Source organism: Podarcis gaigeae, assembly GCF_964106915.1.
Source record: "Podarcis gaigeae genome assembly, chromosome: 9".
NCBI classification, from domain to species: Eukaryota; Metazoa; Chordata; class Lepidosauria; order Squamata; family Lacertidae; genus Podarcis; species Podarcis gaigeae.
Genome location: NC_139685.1, coordinates 51,379,885 through 51,397,309, shown reverse-complemented (window position 1 = coordinate 51,397,309; position 17,425 = coordinate 51,379,885). Strand labels below are relative to the sequence as shown.

The 17,425-nt window shown below is 44.1% G+C and overlaps 2 protein-coding genes across 3 annotated transcripts in view; both read right to left on the bottom strand.

The window, feature by feature from the left end:
* QRFPR (pyroglutamylated RFamide peptide receptor) overlaps positions 1-6,688 on the bottom strand; it is a 32,768-nt gene extending 26,080 nt beyond the window's left edge. The window contains exon 1 of the mRNA XM_083755871.1: positions 5,907-6,688. Within this exon, the coding sequence (XP_083611997.1) occupies positions 5,907-6,246 (340 nt within the window). The 5' untranslated portion in view covers positions 6,247-6,688. The remainder of the gene's footprint in view (positions 1-5,906) is intronic.
* The window catches only part of SMIM43 (small integral membrane protein 43), a 245,669-nt gene that overhangs the window by 130,067 nt on the left and 98,177 nt on the right, over positions 1-17,425 (bottom strand). The window lies entirely within an intron of this gene.

The window sequence follows — 17,425 nt, the reverse complement described above, 5'->3', positions numbered from 1 at the left end:
TGCCCACTTTTGTTTCCCACTCTATCCACCATCAGTTGTGGCCCCCACTTACTTTTTCTATAGGCTAACAGCCCTTGCTGGGGGGAAAGAAGAAGAAGAAAATCCACACCTGATTCAAAGAGGGAAACATAGAGAGAATGCCAATAAAGGGCAGTGGAATGCAAAAGGTTTTGCTTCCAAGCCCCCACTGCTGTGTTGCTAGTCCACTCCCCTGGCCCCTCCCCCACTTGTTCCTCCTAAAAGCACATGAAAAATTCAAGGACTGAGAACTCAAGGACTGAGAAAAATTCAAGATGAGCTCGGCTAGTCTTTCTGCTGGTGGCAATGACTCTCACTGATTCTAAGCATCATTTCCTAATTCTTGAAACATTAATGTTGTTTACTGCTGTCAATCAAAGCTACTTCAGTCTTGTGAAGGCAGACTGCCTACACTATGCAAGCTGGGTAATGTTGCCAACTAATCAGCAGTGACGGCAGCAGTAATAGACTAACCACCAGCTTGCTATGTCCCTCCAACCTTCTGACCTAGGGTCTAGTCATTTCTTAGTAGCATGGAAGTCTGTTTTCCTAATTTGAAAAACATTGTATTTCTGAATTTGTATACATTGCCCCTCACTGTGATTTTCAGATACTTTGTACTCATTGCTCTGATAAACTGATCATTGTATCAGAATGGAAACTCAGTAGCACGTGAAACTATGCAAAATATATAATGACAGGACAGCAAGGTGCTGGCACCATCAAAACGCCAAAGCTGACTTTCTACTATTACACACCACCCCAATCTCCAAGAAGTGAGAGAGTCTAGGGGTGTCTTTGCTTTACCAAAGATTTGGCTTCCTTGGAATGAATGTGTGTCTTTATGAATGTGTGGTGTCTTTAGGCAATATAATTTTATTTATATGCAATCTGGGCATTAGGCTGGAGAGTCTCGCAGCATTGATAATCCAAAAGACCTTGCTCCCCCTCTCAGTTTCCAGGGGAACCCCAAGTCCAGCTTTGGATTCAGCACAAAGCAAGACATGTCTCTGTGTCTCCCAGCTTCTAGCTCATACCCACAACAATTCTGGCTTCAGATGGGTGAGGGAAACGCCCATCTGTTTTTTTTCTATGGCACACAGTAACTTTTTAGGATATGTTAAAATCATGGTACTTAACTAGCCAGCCAAAGCCATTACCTTGATAAAGGAACTGGTTGGCAAGTTCCCCTTACACATTCTACCCGCACAGATTCAGGATCCCAAGGACTGGGAGGGATCCAAGGTATCATCCGGACTGAGCCCCAAACTCATAACAATACACATGCGGTGGGGATCCAACTGAGTGTCACACTTTTGGAAAAGCAATAATTACACTATTCTTATTAATGTAGTTTTTCAGCCTCAGTTATGAGCTGGTCTGTTATGTCTCCTTAAACATGCTAAACACTTACACTGCACAAACGTTCAGTCTCTGAATGCTGGTTGCAGGGGGTCACAAGCTGGGAGAGTACTGTTGCCATATAGTTCTGTAACTCCTTACAACCCTGTGTCTAAGGTGCAAGCCAATTCATGGATATTGACTACACATGCATGGATGAACAATACGAATGACAAGCACAATGCTTTGCAACTTTACTGTCAGCGTTTGCTTATGTTTTTGCAACACTGATGTCATTTATGAATAGTTCCATGCTCTGCTGGTGACATTTAGTACTTGCAGCAATTGTCACAATAATGCCAAATTCCTAAATCTCATTGAAGACTGCAGCTGTGAACATCTGGGATAGACCTGAGGCTCTGTGCATTCTCCTATTTGTCAATCTCATAATAAAATGCAAAAGACATAATTATTGTCTTTATTAGTGCACAGTATGAAAAAGGCCTGAACAATGATGCCATGCTAGAATTATTATTCTTTTTTAGAAAACTGGAGCTACATGCCTTTTGGGGAGAGAGGACTGATGTGGCACAGCAGCTAAGACAGCTACAATTAGGAGGTTTAAATCCTACCTCTGCCATGAATTCATTAGCAACTCCTCCTCAGTCTCCCATCTGCAGAACTATAGTAATACCTGCAGGGTTATTGTTATCTTTACAAGATAATATTTGAAGTGCTTTGAACACTCAGTCACTATGCTCAATCACAATGCAAAATGTAGAACTCCATCAGCTCCCCGCAGTTATAATTCACATATATTGTGTACATTATATATTGTTCTTTAATCAGTGCCCCTAACTGTAGTGCAACTACTATTAATGTCATGGTCTGTTCCTGAAGCTGGGTCTAAACCAGGGGTCAGCAAACTTTTTCATCAGGGGGCCAGCTCACTGTCCCTCAGACCTTGGGGGGGGCAGACTATATTTTGGAAAAAAATATGAATGAATTCCTATGCCCCACAAATAACCCAGAGATGCATTTTAAATAAAAGCACACATTCTACTCATATAAAAACATGTTGATTCCCGGATCATCCGTGGACCAGATTTAGAAGGCAATTGGGCTGGATCCGGCCCCCGGGCCTTAGTTTGCCTATCCATGGTCTGAACTATGACCACACTCTGCTAAGAGTTGCATTATCACACACTTCTAAATGGAACTTGTGAAGGAGAATTAACTGCTGGACTGTAGATAATGTAGTTATGGATGCTGCTATAGGAAATCAAGCAGCATGATTAACTCTTAGGACTAGCTCAGTTGGTTAGAGCATGGCGCTCATAACACCAAGGTCACAGGTTTGATTCCCATAAGGGACAGCTGCATATTCCTGCCATGCAGGGACTAGACCAGATGATCTTCAGGGTCCCTTCCAACTCTAGGATTCCCCAGTCAAGAGAGCTTTATGGGTGGTTTATAAGATGCACCCATGGAAGCAACTCAGCAACAGAATGCAGGTGAGGCTGCTGTAAGTTGACACAAGAACATAAGATGAGCCAGCTGGATCAATGGCCCATCTAGTCCAGCATCCTGTTCTCACAGTGGCCTGCGGGAAGCCCCAAAGCAAAACTTGGTCACAACAATGCTACTCACCTGTGATTCCCTGCAACTGGTATCAAGATACACGCTGCCTCCGATAATGGAAGTGGAGCATATACATTGTGGCTAGTAGCTGTTGATTGTCTTTAAACAGACAACTTTGCTACATTGGTACAAGATCGATTTATCACCCTTCTACCCCACCTTTCCCCAGTGGAGCTCAAGGGGGAGCACAAAGCTCTCTTCCATTCAGGGGTGCCAACTTGAATAAAATATTGGGGGGACCCAGGTAAGCACCCTGCCCCTCATGATCAGGCACAAGACTGTGCACACACATTATTTGAATGGCAATGCCCATCTACTGGGAGGGGGCGCCTCCCTCAAATATTTTATTGGGGGCCCCCAAAGGGACCTTGGCCCCTAGGAGTTGGCCCCATGTTTCCACCCCATCGTATCCTCACAACAACCCTATGAGGGAGGTTAGGCTTGAGAGACTGTGACTGTCCCAAGGTCACCCAGTGAGTTTCATGGCTGAGCAGGGATTTGAAAACTGGTCTTCCAGGTCCTAGTCCAACGCTCCCAACCACTATACCACACTGCCTTGATCTGCAAACATTGGCCTAAAGCAGAGGAGACTGAACTGTGGCTCTTCAGGTGTTGTTGGACTCCAACTCCCATCAGCTCCAGCCAGTGCTGACAATGAGCAGGCATGATGGGAGTTGGGAGTATCTTGAGTCCCACATGTTAAGCAACCCTGCCCTAAAGCGACTGAGGATAAATGATGCTGGAAGGAAAGGTAATCAAAACTTTCCCCCACATTAAGATAGATAACCCCTCCACTTACAAACCTGACTAGGAAGGCCCAGGTGTATGGTTGTGGCTGATTTCACAGCAATCTCTCCTAGAATTGTAGAGTTGGAAGGAACTTCAAGGGTCTTCTAGTCCAACCCTCTGCAGTGCAGGAATCTCAACACATGGTCCCCTGAAACCAAACCTGACCCACCTTAGCTTTGCAGTGGCGTAGCGTGGGTTGTCAGCACCCGGGGCAAGGCAAGTAATTTGTGCCCCCTAACCCGTGGATTTGCGCCCCCTAACCCTACCCCCCAGATGTTGCGCCCGGTGCGGCCGGCCCCCCCTGCACCCCCCACGCTACGCCACTGTAGCTTTGCACAGGTGTTAGCAGTTTTATCGCTGCACCACTATGAATCCGTTTTTTTAAAAGACTTAAAGTTGTATTATGAATCAGCAGCTCTCTGCTGGTTGAAAGATTGGCTGCTTCTTGAAAACACTGATGTTTTGGATCTGGGAGGTTTTAACAATGCTTATGGATGGCATGCATATTTGTGGTATGACAAGGTTAAAAGTCATAAGGCTTTCAAGAACCATATTGTCAGGAAAGCAGTGTTTAATGTCTGGATAAAATATAAAGACTTGCTAGAAAACAAGACCCCAAGGTGGTTATCACCAATGGAAGCTAAGGCCTGGAAAAGACTCAATATGGAGGCCAAATGGCCGAAATATTAGAAAAAGATGGAGATAATTGGAGGCTGCAGAGTTTGGAGAAACTAAAAGATAAAGTGCGAGATTGGTTACATTATGCTCAGATTAAAGAGGTTTTTAAGTTGGATAAAAAGATAGGATTCCAGATGGAAAAATCAAAGTTGGAAACGGAATTGCTAGAACCTAAGACTAAGGTACTTTCAAGAATGTATAACTTGCTGTTAAAATGGAATACACAAGATGAAACAGTTAAATCGGCTATGATAAAATGGGCACAGGACATTGGGTACAATATCATGTTTGCTGACTGGGAAAGGTTATGGACCACCAGTTTGAAATTCACGGCATGTAATGCCTTGAAAGAAAATATTATGAAAATGATATATAGGTGGTACATGACTCCAGTCAAGCTTGCAAAAATATACCATTTGTCTGATAATAAATGTTGGAAATGTAAAGAAACTGAAGGAACGTTCTTTCACCTCTGGTGGACCTGCCCTAGAGTTAAGGCTTTCTGGGAAATGATATATAATGAGTTGAAAAAGGTATTTAAGTATACCTTCCCTAAGAAACCAGAGGCCTTTCTTTTAGGCATCATCGGCCAGAGGGTGTTAAAGAAGGACCGAACATTTTTTATGTATGCAACAACAGCAGCAAGGATACTTGTCGCCAAACACTGGAAAACCCAAGATTTGCCCACACTGGAAGAATGGCAGATGCAACTGATAGACTATATGGAACTAGCAGAAATGACTGGCAGAATCCGAGACCTGGGAGAAGAGGCTGTGGAGGAGGACTGGAAGAAATTTAAGGACTATTTACAAAAATATTGTAAATTGTATGAGTGTTAAGAAAGATGTAAGATTATAAATAATATGGCACCATTAAGTTAGTTGAAAGGAATATGAAGATAAGTGAAAATATAAGAAAAGATAAATTTTGGATAAATATTATGCTAAAATTAAGCTTTTAAGGTTTGGGTAAAAATATCTAAAATTAGGGACACAATATTGGAAAATTATAAAATAAGAATTGAAACAAGGTGATAAATTGCTGGGTAAAGTTTGATAAACTTGGAACGCAGGAACGAGAGATGTGAGGAACTCCAAAGAAGCAAAGAAAATATGGCTATTGTAAAGTTATATGTTATTTTGTCTGGGTTTTTTTTCTATTGTATTAAGAAAATCTTTAATAAATATCTTATAAAAAAATGAATCCGTTTTTCTTCTTCTCTGCACTCACTGAATACTTCTAAAGTATTAAGCTTCTGTACCTTCATGAGGACTACAAACTTGTTCTTTTAAAACTAAAGAACCCCAACATTTCCCTTAATTTTAGAGGGGCGAGGGGAATCGTTGTGGTGTGTCGGAATGAAGTGGAGGTCAAACCCCCGTCTCCCTCCTCCCTGGAAGTAGGAGACCCGCCTCCTTCCCTCTGGCTCGGCCACTCACCCCCCAGCCAGTTGCTGGAGATGTTCTGCAGCATGGTGAAGGGGACGCAGAAGAAAGCGATGAGCAGGTCGCTGAGGGCCAGAGAGCAGATGAAGATGTTGGTGACGGTGCGCATGGCTTTGCGGCGGCTGACCACGTAGAGCACCAGGCCGTTGCCGAAGAGCGCCAGGGCGAAGATGAGCACGCAGATGAGCACGAAGGCCAGCTTGGCGCGCCGCGGCAGCTCCGGGATGTAGACCAGCGGCTGCAGCCCGTAGAGCGCGATGAACTGCTCGCGGGTCACGTTGTTGTCGCGCAGCAGCTGCGCGAACTGCTCCGGGGTGATGTTCAGGGAGCGCATCGCGGCGACGGGGCGGCTCAGACGGCGATCCTCTGCAGCATGGCCGGACCAAGCGGGCGCTCCTGGCGGGAGGCTTAGAAAACCAGGGAATTTTCTTTAAAATTTAAAATTCGTGGAGGGGACACTTCTCAGCCTTGCTCGACGGCGCCCACAGCTAAGGGCTGCAGCAGGATCCGCGCCCCAGCTCGCCTTTTATTCATTGCCCAGACGTCTCCACGAGGATCTGCCCTTCGTCTGAGAAAGGCAGCAGAAGCGAAGAGCAAAAGGGTGGCGCTTAATCGAGGGTGTGAAACTTTTGAGAGCGAGACGCGCTTGTCCACCCGCCGCGCGCGCCGCAGCCTTCCAGTCTAGAAGAAGGCGAGGAAGGGGCGAAAAGTCGAGCTTGGGAAAAGCAGCGAAGGGCTCCTATTGGAGACTTCCTCCGAGCCGCTAGCCAATCGGTGAGCAGAAAGAGCGTCTTCTCGGGCCCCCGTCCTTCAAAGTTTCCCGGAGCGCCGGGGCTCGTCGGGGATTGGCTGGCGCTTGTTGGGGAGTCGCCGGAGGGGCGCAGCTGACGCTTCCTCGGGCGGACAGGGGCGCTTGGAACGCGGCTCCGAGCGGGCGCAACGAGGCTGCAAAGCAGCCGGAGAACTGACCTCGCGGAGATCGGAGAGCGCTGCGTCTTCAGAAGAGAGCGCTATGGGGCGGCACAGGGCAAGACTCTGGAGCCTTGGAGGTCCAGGACGCCACTCTGCCAAATAAGCCGCAGAAGGATCCCCAGGCGCAGGCGGACGTGCTCTGCTTTGCTCCACGCGAAGCAAATGAAGGATTAGCTGTAACAAATTAACGATGGGTCCCTGTGAGACCATTGCTTCCGGAATCTAATATAACCAACTGCCTAAATTTATGTCTTCCCATGAATTACATTGATCTGGAGCTGGAGGATTAGAATTCTTATTTTTAGTTTACTAGGTTTTAAAACAGCTTAAGGAATACAGTGGTACCTCAGGTTACAGACTCCGCTAACCCAGAAATAGTGCTTGAGGTTAAGAACTTTGCTTCAGGATGAGAACAGAAATCGTGCTCCAGCGGTGTGGCAGCAGCAGGATGCCCCATTAGCTAAAGTGGTGCTTCAGGTTAAGAACAGTTTCAGGTTAAGAACGGACCTCTGGAACGAATTAAATACTTAACCCGAGGTACCACTGTATTTGAACATCAGTCTGAAACTTCTTTAGGTTACAGCTTGACCTTAGGGATGCAAAGGTGGGAAGGGAAGTCCCCCTGCGTTCAGTGTGGTTTGGTCCCAAAGCATAGTTGTCAACTTACAGATTTGAAAATAAGGGACCAGCAGCCTCAAAAATAAGGGATCAGCAGCCAAAATAAGGGATTTTTCGGGCACAGGTATGTTCAACCTCTGAGCTCCTCCAAGCCAAAGGCAGAAAGCCCAGCCAGCAGCCAAACGAAGCCTCAAGCCTCAAGGAAAACCACCGTCACCTCTCCGCTGGGAAGCGCTGAGCAAAGGTGAGTCCCCAGGCAACACAGCCAATTTGATCAGCACAAGGCATGCAAGCTCCACCCCCCAGTCGTTCTTAGACTTCTTACTGGGTGAGCAACACAGTTGGAGCCTCCCTCCTCCCTGGCCAGCAGGGAGGGAGAGGAGCTGCTTCCTTTGAAATGCGGGAAATTTAAGGGACATCATCAGTAAGGGACAGCAGCGGGACATGGCGCTGGGATAAGGGACTGTCCCGCCAAATAAGGGACGCTTGACAGCTATGTCCCAAAGTGAGTGCACAACTTTAAAGAGAGCCAACACCAGGTGTGGGGCAGCCCTCAGAAAAGTGGTGGGGCCGCAAGGTGCCATGAGAAGGCTGATGACACCCAGCTTTATCTCACCATCTGGTGAGATGGTTGAGAGGAAATAAACTGAGTTTGAATCTTGGCAGGATGGAGCTACTAGGGGTTGCTGGTTCTGGTGCTCGAGAATTGGACAGTTGACTGTCCTGAATGCAGTTGCACCCCCATTTCTTTTTTAAAATTACATTTATATACTGCCTTTCGCCCAACAACCCCATAAAAACACAAATTGCCCAACTTGATATTAATAAACAATGCCCCCAAACTCATTTAAAAGACTATGAATGGTTCAGTCAGCCAAAGGCCTGGCTGTAGAGCAACATTTTAATCTGGCGCCTAAAGATATGTAACGAAAGTGCCAGGTGAGAATCCCTAAGAAGAGCATTACACAAAGGGAGCCACCACGGAAAAGGCCCATTCTCATGTTGCCATCCTATGGACCTCTCGGGGAGGGGGGAACTTGAAGGCCTCAAATGATGCTTGCAAGGTCCAGGTTAAGGGAAAGATGGACTCTGAGATATTACAGTCCTGAGTCATTTAAGCACTCTGAATTGGGCCAAGAAACTAATTAGCAGCCAGTGCTGTCAGGCCAGGATTAATGTAATATGCTCAAACTGTCTTGTCCCAGTGAAAGAGCAGGTACATAATCTAGGGGCAGCTTTTGAATCCAGCTTTGTCACTGAAAGCCTGGGTACCCTCAGTTGGGAGTACCCTTTACCAACACTTGCTGGTACAATATTGATGGAGTAGGAGAGTTTTGCCACAGTAGTCCAGGCACAGGTTAACTTCAGTATGTTGGTGTTTCGTATGTATATTGCAGTGGAGCCCATATATCAATAGCCTGCAAAGATTGTAGGCTGAAAAAAAAAAAAAATTAAGGTTTACTCCCAACTAGGGATGGGAGAGAAATTCAGTTCAGCTCGCATTTAAATATGAATTTATCAAGTCACACTTACCAAAATAATTTGAGAAATGAAACACAGCCATCCTTCAAAATATGCACTTAGCCAAACTAAGTGCTCTCCAATCTACCAATATTTACAAAAATGTACATATTGGGGTGGGGGGGATGTGTATTAAAATGAATATACTGGCAAAAATAGCATACAAAAATCGCATTATATGAGGTGAAATTGCTTGTCAAAAAAAGAGGAATTTTTTGCATGAAAGTGCTGAAGGGTTTTTATGAGGATTATAAAAAAGAAGAAAAATCAGAAATTGCTGCAGAAATGTGAAGAACCAGTGGTTGTTTTTCAGCTGGAACTCACCAGAATTTAGTTCTGATACCTCTCAGGTGGGCACCATTGCCATTGTAAGAGAACAAGGGAGGCGTTCATGGTGAGTTCTGGCACCTGTTTTTCTAAAAAAAAAAAAGCACTGAATTTAAGATTGGGGAAATTAGCAAGATGAAATTGACAGATCCTTCTATCTCTGCTCCCAACACAGGATTGGATTACTGCAATGCAATCTGTGTGAATCCTCCCTTGCTCTCGTCTGGAAATTGTAATTGGTTCAGAATGCTGCAACACAATTGTCGATGGGTGAGTGTGCGTAGAAATGAGCCTCCTCCACAAAGGAGAAGTTTACATTTGTTTCTCTGCCCACTTTTTCCTTTGGCCCCATCCACCTGTGGCCCTTTGAAGGGGACGTGGTCCTTGAGCTGCAAAAAAATAATGCACCTATAATGACAGTTCCACTCACAAGCTAGACTCCAGCTTTGCAGCAGTGAAACAACACAAGCCCGGAGCTCATCAAATCATTACAATTCTGCTAAATGAGTTGTGTAAGTCTGCCCTTAGGCTCAAACTGCCCGAAAGTTAATTCCCTTTAATGTTTTATTCATCTTAGCATTTTATGGAAAAGGTCTCTGTTACAATCATTGACACCTTCAGGGAGGGCTGAGAAAGACTCCTTTCTGAAACCTTGGAAAGCTCACTCTTGTCAGTGCAGACAATACTGAGCTTGAAGGACAAATGACCAGATTCAGTGAAGAACTCCTCCCATGCATGAGGAGGTCGTGGATGGTACAGAATAACCCTCGCCTCCCCTGCCAATGCACAGAGCAGCTATGCTGTCCACATATTCAGCTAGGGGGTGAAGTCTCTACCTTGGCCATAACACCAACATCTCTGCACCATCTGTCCTTGAACTGTGGTGATGGCTCTTATTTGCCTGTGGTGAAAACCTGTATTTTGCATGACTGGAATGTAGCCTACTGTACAAAGTTAAGAGTCACATCCATTGCCTCCCCCACTTTTGTCCCTGGTCCAACCACCACTAGCAGGTGAACCTTGGAAGGTCTTCTGTAAGGACTCCAGGAGGAACAAGATTTCCCCATCCCTGTTGTGCAGAAACTAATGTTGGAGTGGAAGATTAGTTCTGGAGCCAAGACAGAGCACAAGTGAACTGGATAAATGAGAGGCATGAATTGCTGGAGATGGTTGAAGTTCAGGAATATCAATAAATCAATCTTTATTACGGTCCAGAGACCCAACAAACTGTTACAAAGCAATGCACAATTCAGACAGCCTACCTCCAGGTTAAACAAGCATTTTGTTCAGACTTAAAGATAGGGATCATTGGTTCTTGCAACCACCAATAAAAACGTCGCCACTGCTAATGTTCTAGCGTTTGTCCGGTCTTCCAATACCTGATATAGTGAGCCTCTGATTTTCCTGGGAAAGGTACCAGCAAGGGTAATATCAGTTCAGCCCTGGCTTGCTTGTATTTCGCACAGTGCAGCAAAATATGTTTTATAGAATCGATGTCTTGAGCACACGAGCAAAGTCTGTCCTGGTAGGGAACTCCTCTCAACCTGCCATCCAACACTGCAGAAGGAAAGATGTTTGGTCTGGCTTTGGTGAATAACCTTTGATACTTTGGTACTGTCAGGTTTTTAATGTAAGGTGTTAACTTAAAGACATGCCCATAGGAGTACAAACTCCTACTGCCAACGAACTACAGACTGTGTGTGATCAAGATCACAAGTCACTGTGTGTATTATCCCATAATCTTTGCTTTAACATCTTTAGTGAGCCTTCATAACCCAGGTAATAGAAGTTAACATTGTGGGCCTAGATCGAGGAGGTAAAGGTAAAGGTACCCCTGCCCGTACGGGCCAGTCTTGACAGACTCTGGGGTTGTGCGCCCATCTCACTTAAGAGGCCGGGGGCCAGCGCTGTCCGGAGACACTTCCGGGTCACGTGGCCAGCGTGACATCGCTGCTCTGGCGAGCCAGAGCCGCACACGGAAACGCCGTTTACCTTCCCGCTGGTAAGCGGTCCCTATTTATCTACTTGCACCCGGAGGTGCTTTCGAACTGCTAGGTTGGCAGGCGCTGGGACCGAGCAGCGGGAGCGCACCCCGCCGCAGGGATTCGAACTGCCGACCTTTCGATCGGCAAGTCCTAGGCGCTGAGGCTTTAACCCACAGCACCACCTGCGTCCCAGATCGAGGAGACCTGGGTTCAAATGCCCATTTAGCACTGAAGCTCGCTGGGTGACCTTAAACCAATCATTCTCTCTCAGAGTAGCCTACCTCACAGGGCTGTTGGTTGCGAGGGTAGGAGGATTAGGATTTGTGAGCCAATGTAAGAGCTGGGGCTTGAAGCATTCCTTCAGCAAAACATCCATTTGAAACTGTTCCCAAAATGATACTTCAGGCACAATGCTTCCATATTCACTGCATATTTAAAAATAGCCACCCTTTGTTTCCAAAAATGGCACTTTTGCTTCAAGGCCGAACATTTTCTGTGGTTCGCAGTTAGGATTAGGACAAGCTTCCTCAACCTCAGCCCTCCAGATGTTTTTTGGCCTACAACTCCCATGATCCCTAGCTAGCAGGACCAGTGGTCAGGGATGATGGGAATTGTAGTCTCAAAACATCTGGAGGGCCGAGGTTGAAGAAGCCTGGATTAGGAGGCGAGGTGCTGAATTTTGGATACAGTGGAGAGATAAAAGATCTGGATTATTATAAAAGATGCAGGAGGAAATGATTAACAGTAGGACCCACAAAGGGGGGAGGGAAGTCCAAGAGATTCCTTGGAAGCTAGCTTTTCTGTTGGATATGTGGCTGTAAAATTTCAATCTGAAAAACCAAATAAATAAATAAAATTTAAAAGGAGGCAAGGTGCTGACCAGTCTTCATTATACTGTGTTTGTTAATTGTGACTGCATGTAATGTTTAGCTTGCTTGCAAAGATGCAGATGACTTGCAAAGCCATTTTTGACAAGCTCTTGGTAGCAGTACTATTTATCTTAACTTGCAAAGGAAACATGGCCAGGTAAGAAATTTGCTTTAGTATTTTGTAATCATTTTAAAAAAAACTTTTTTGCAGCACTTAAGCTGTCCCCTACCTGCATCCCTACAGCTTTAATCTTTACAGCCCAGGTTTTTCAACGGTTGCTTGATTTGCAGGGTACCTGTCCTTGCCCTGATGTTACAATTTCAGCACTTAAAAAACCCCAAACCTATTCATACTCAGAATGGTTTTTAGTTCCAATGAATTTGTTAAATTGTTGCTGCCTTTGAATCTGATCATCCCATAATAACTCTTTTTCAGATATTCGTTCCTTTCTAGGCAAAAATAAAGAAGTTTAAGGCCAAGTTATTGATTTCTTTCCACAAATGACCCTATGCCCACACTGTTCCATAAGAAGTAAGCAATTCTATTTCTTTTAAACCCAGCAGTTTCCAAGGCAGCTAACAAAAGAGAACATTTTTTTAAAAAAAAAAGCCTTAAAGATGAAATTTAGCACTAAAACTTAACAGAAAAAAAAATAAATGGCATGAAAGGAACACAGCAACCAGTAAAGCCAAAAATGGAAACAATAATATATAAAAGCAGAAGACACCACAATTATTTCCCCTCAGGCCAATAATGCACTTTTAATAACTAAAATCAAACACCTATGGAGGCATAAATTGTTATCTATTTCTGATAACTTCCTGGTTGGACTACTATTATGTGTAGTTGCTTTTGAAGACTTTTCAGAAACTGCAGTTAGTTTAGAATTCAGCTGCTAGATTATAAACTGGACATTGCCACTACGCCAACTGCACTGAACCCAACTCTGTTTCTGGACTAAATTTTAAATTGCTGGGTGTATGCGTAGGGACAGATGGAGACTAGTCTGCTGTTTCTTTTAAAGTGGATTTGTTGGCCAGAGGGAGATGTCACAAGGTACCTCCTTCCATGGAGATTTTTCAGATCAGGAAGCACAGGCATACAAGGAAGTGGCAACGTGCTGGAGGAAATACATAGCGGAAAGAAAGACAGATCCGCACAGATACACACCACCCACGACCACCTCACAATGGAAAAGTAAGGTCAACTTTGCAACTGTCAAAATGATAATCTACCAGCCTTTTAGCTGCATTGCTCAGGAGATAAGAAGAAGAAGAAGAAGAAGAAGAAGAAGAAGAAGAAGAAGAAGAAGAAGAAGAAGAAATAATGCAGCTTTTAAAGATACAGTCTGCCATCTTGAGTCAAAATGCTGACCAACTGTGTCCAGACATAGGCGAAAATCTTCTCCTTGATCTCAGAAACCATCGTCGGAGGCACTGGATGCAGAATGTAGATCTATGATGTAGAATGGAAGATGAGAGGTAAGGGATGCCAAATTTCAGCATCACATAAGGTACCACTGACATTTGAGACCCCAAGGTCTGCTACTGCCCTCATGCAAAATTTGGTAATGATCGGTGCAGTTTTTATTTCATTTAATTTATGGAATTTATATCCTCACCTCAAAGGAGTGCAGGGCAGCAAACACCTGAATAACTGTTGATATATACTACTGTTGTACTGTGTATTTTGGGTCTATGGATCACAATAAAGCCGAGTGTGTGAAAATGATAAACAACAAAAACATCTTTTCCAAACATATTTAGATCAATTCCAGGCAGATGTAGCAATTGAAATTCAAGAACTGCTCTTATTTTATTGGACTCATGTAAATGGAATGCTTTGTTTGTCGTTTGGATTGGGTTGCATATTTTCAATATTCATTGGTGAAATTGTATATTCGTGTGAAATATTTGAATGAATGTATAAACTAAACCGATGAAAACGTCCTTGATCTCTAAATTTGTAAATTATTTGAAAGGCAATTGTAGTCAATCAAACACGTTGGTAGGATTGCAAGAAGCTTTGTAAGGAAAGTTTAAAAATCACTTCAGAGAAGAATAAGAAAATATGATGCTTTGATGTTTTTGATTTGAAAGCAATGGTTAAAGCAGAAATTCTAAATGAAAGATAGAAAATCATAAGGAAGGTTTGAAGGAAGTCCTGGCCCTAAAAAGCCAAACTGTATAATATAAGAGGAGAGATTCACTTCCGGGTCGGCGCCATCGCCGAATGGCGGACTCCCTCCGAGCTCCGGAGGGAGCCTGCTGGATAGGGGTTGGGTCCTGCCGCGCCGTCAACGCGGGGACCCTCAAAAACCATGGGCGGTGATGCCCATGGACTTGGTGACTCGGCGGGCACCGTTTGCGCCCCCCGACCCGCGAAGGAGCCTTTTTAAAGGCTGCGGAGCGGGTGACGGGGGGTGCGGTGCTATGAGTCCACTGCTTCCCCTGCCTAGCGAAGCCACATGCCATTCGGCGGAGAGCAACGACTTCTTCTTTGGAAATTTTGGATTTGGATTAAAAAGAACAACCCGTGAGTAAATTTATCGGACTTAAAAGGAAAATTTGACTTATGAATTTGGAGCGAGCGGGGGAGGTGCAAAAAGGAAGTCCCCCCCCCCCCTGGTGTAGATGTCTTAACGCAAGGATTTGACAACTAGGATCGAGAGATGAACTTGCTTATTTGAAAAAAAAAATTAACTTCACGAAGGGAAATTACAATAATTGTGCTGGAGGAGAAGATTTGTTTGTGGGAACTAAAATGTAACCCCCCGGGAACCGGGAACGATCCGCTATGAGAGACTGGTGAAGAGACACAGAAACTTTGACAGCTGTCAAAGTAGCTGTCAAAGCAGGAAAATAAAAGAGAACTTTGTTACGATGGCTTTGCTGGTTAGATTTGTTACAATTTGGACATAAATTACTGGAAATAAAGGCAGCAAGTTATTTGACTTTTGGGTCTGATCTGGAAAGAAATTAAGTTACCATATTCCCTCTAGAGGGAGGTCGGGACATTGCAACAGTGGCAGCAAGTGGAAAAATACTATGAAATTGAGCAGGATTTGTTATCTCTTGGGAAAGCTGCAAAAACGAAGCATTATTTTGTCTACAGAGGTCTTTACACTAAAGGAGACAATGGATTTATCTGTTGAAGAAAGGAAGGGACTTGACGTAAGTTTTTGTTCCTGAATAAATAAAGCCTCTGTGGAGAACAAGAAGTTTCTGAATTAGAAGGTTTTTGCAGCAGAACAGGAAAAAGAAACCTAAGGAATAAGAGCTGGACTAAACTCGAAGTTGGAACATTTGGGACATCCAGACTTTAAAAGGATCAAGAAACAGAATTTGAGTTTATACTCTTAAACATAGAGGTCTGGATGGAAGAAGAATGATCTTTTCTGAGAGTTTCTCCGAGATTGGACTTTTTGAAATTAAAAGCTATCAAAAGACGGCAAAGTGGAACTGAGATATGGACGTGGGTTCTCCAGGCTGGCAGTAGACAGATGGATGAACTTTGGGGATCGGAACCGGGGAAAGGGGGGGGGGAGATTTGGAATCCAAAGGCTGTAAAATTACATATTTTTTCTTTCTTCTCTTTTTTTCTTTCTTGCTTTATGAAAATAGGGGAATTCGTGGAAGGGAACTGGGGTCGATCTTAGCGAAGTCTAAAAAATACAAGGAGAAATGGTTAAATAAGATAAATTAATTTTGAATAAATAGGTTATTTATAATTATAATAAGGTTTTAAAATTTGGGGTAAGAATTTGTGGAATTAATTTAATGGAAATGGAATACAAGAGGGGGAGGGGGGAAGTCCTGGAAAGATGTCAATGAAATTATGTGTAAACTTTCCTTTTTTATTCTGGAAACTTTAATAAATATTATTTAAAAAATATATATATAAGAGGAGAGATTGTAATAGAAAGCATTATTGTAAAATTAATAAAAAGGATATGGCAAAAAAGAAAAGAAAATGTCCTTGATCTCAGGAACTGTTATGCAAAATTGTGGTCATGATATATTAGGTAAAGGTAAAGGTACCCCTGCCCGTACGGGCCAGTCTTGACAGACTCTGGGGTTGTGCGCCCATCTCACTTAAGAGGCCAGGGGCCAGCGCTGTCCGGAGACACTTCCGGGTCACGTGGCCAGCGTGACATCGCTGCTCTGGCGAGCCAGAGCCGCACACGGAAACGCCGTTTACCTTCCCGCTGGTAAGCGGTCCCTATTTATCTACTTGCACCCAGAGGTGCTTTCGAACTGCTAGGTTGGCAGGCGCTGGGACCGAGCAGCGGGAGCGCACCCCGCCGCAGGGATTCGAACCGCCAACCTTTCGATCGGCAAGTCCTAGGCGCTGAGGCTTTAACCCACAGCGCCACCTGCGTCCCCATGATATATTAAGAGGTGCCCAAATGCACAGAGAACAGAAAGACAAATTTCCAAAACATATAGTACATTCTGAATTGCTCTTTGAATGATGCATTCAAAGCCTTTTTCACGGTGGGGAAAAAGACTTCCAAGAAACTGGAGAAATAGGTTTCAGCCCAACACTGATGACAACCCACAGGTCTTTTTACACAGTAGCGAATTATATGTGCACAACTGCATGTTAGGATCTCTGCATGCCTTATAAAGAATTGGTGCTTGTTTGGGGCAGCTGAAAAATGTGAATTAAGTTTTGACTCCCCGTTCCACATTTGAGATATACAGAGCAGCATGTTGTGTTGGTTGAAAAATCCACCATGGGAGTGCTGATTTCCACAGTCAACCTCTCTCAGAATGCTTTGAAAACATCATCAAGCTCACAAAAAACCCCATTAATCTATTTAATTGGAAGGGTGCCTTTGAAAGAATAGTACTCACAAAGCACCAGGACAACAAAAACAAGGAAATTTTTCCAAACAAGTGATTTGTTAGTGCCATTTAGTTGGGAGAATTTCCCTTTTGAAAACATCATCAGCATCGAATTTTTATGGCAAACTATTGGTATATTTGTCTTTCCGTTATAGTACTGGCAGACATTTTTTGTTGAAGAGCCTCAATCCTCATTAAAAATGTTGTGTTCAGTGTACAGTCCAAAAATACAGTCAATCTGAGCACTCTAGAAACAGACGTTGGCAATGCTTCCAGCAAAATGCTGAACTGGAAAAGGGTGAGGCATGAGAACATAAGAAAAGCCCTACTGAATTAGATCAAAAGTCCATCTAGTTCAGGATTCTGGTCT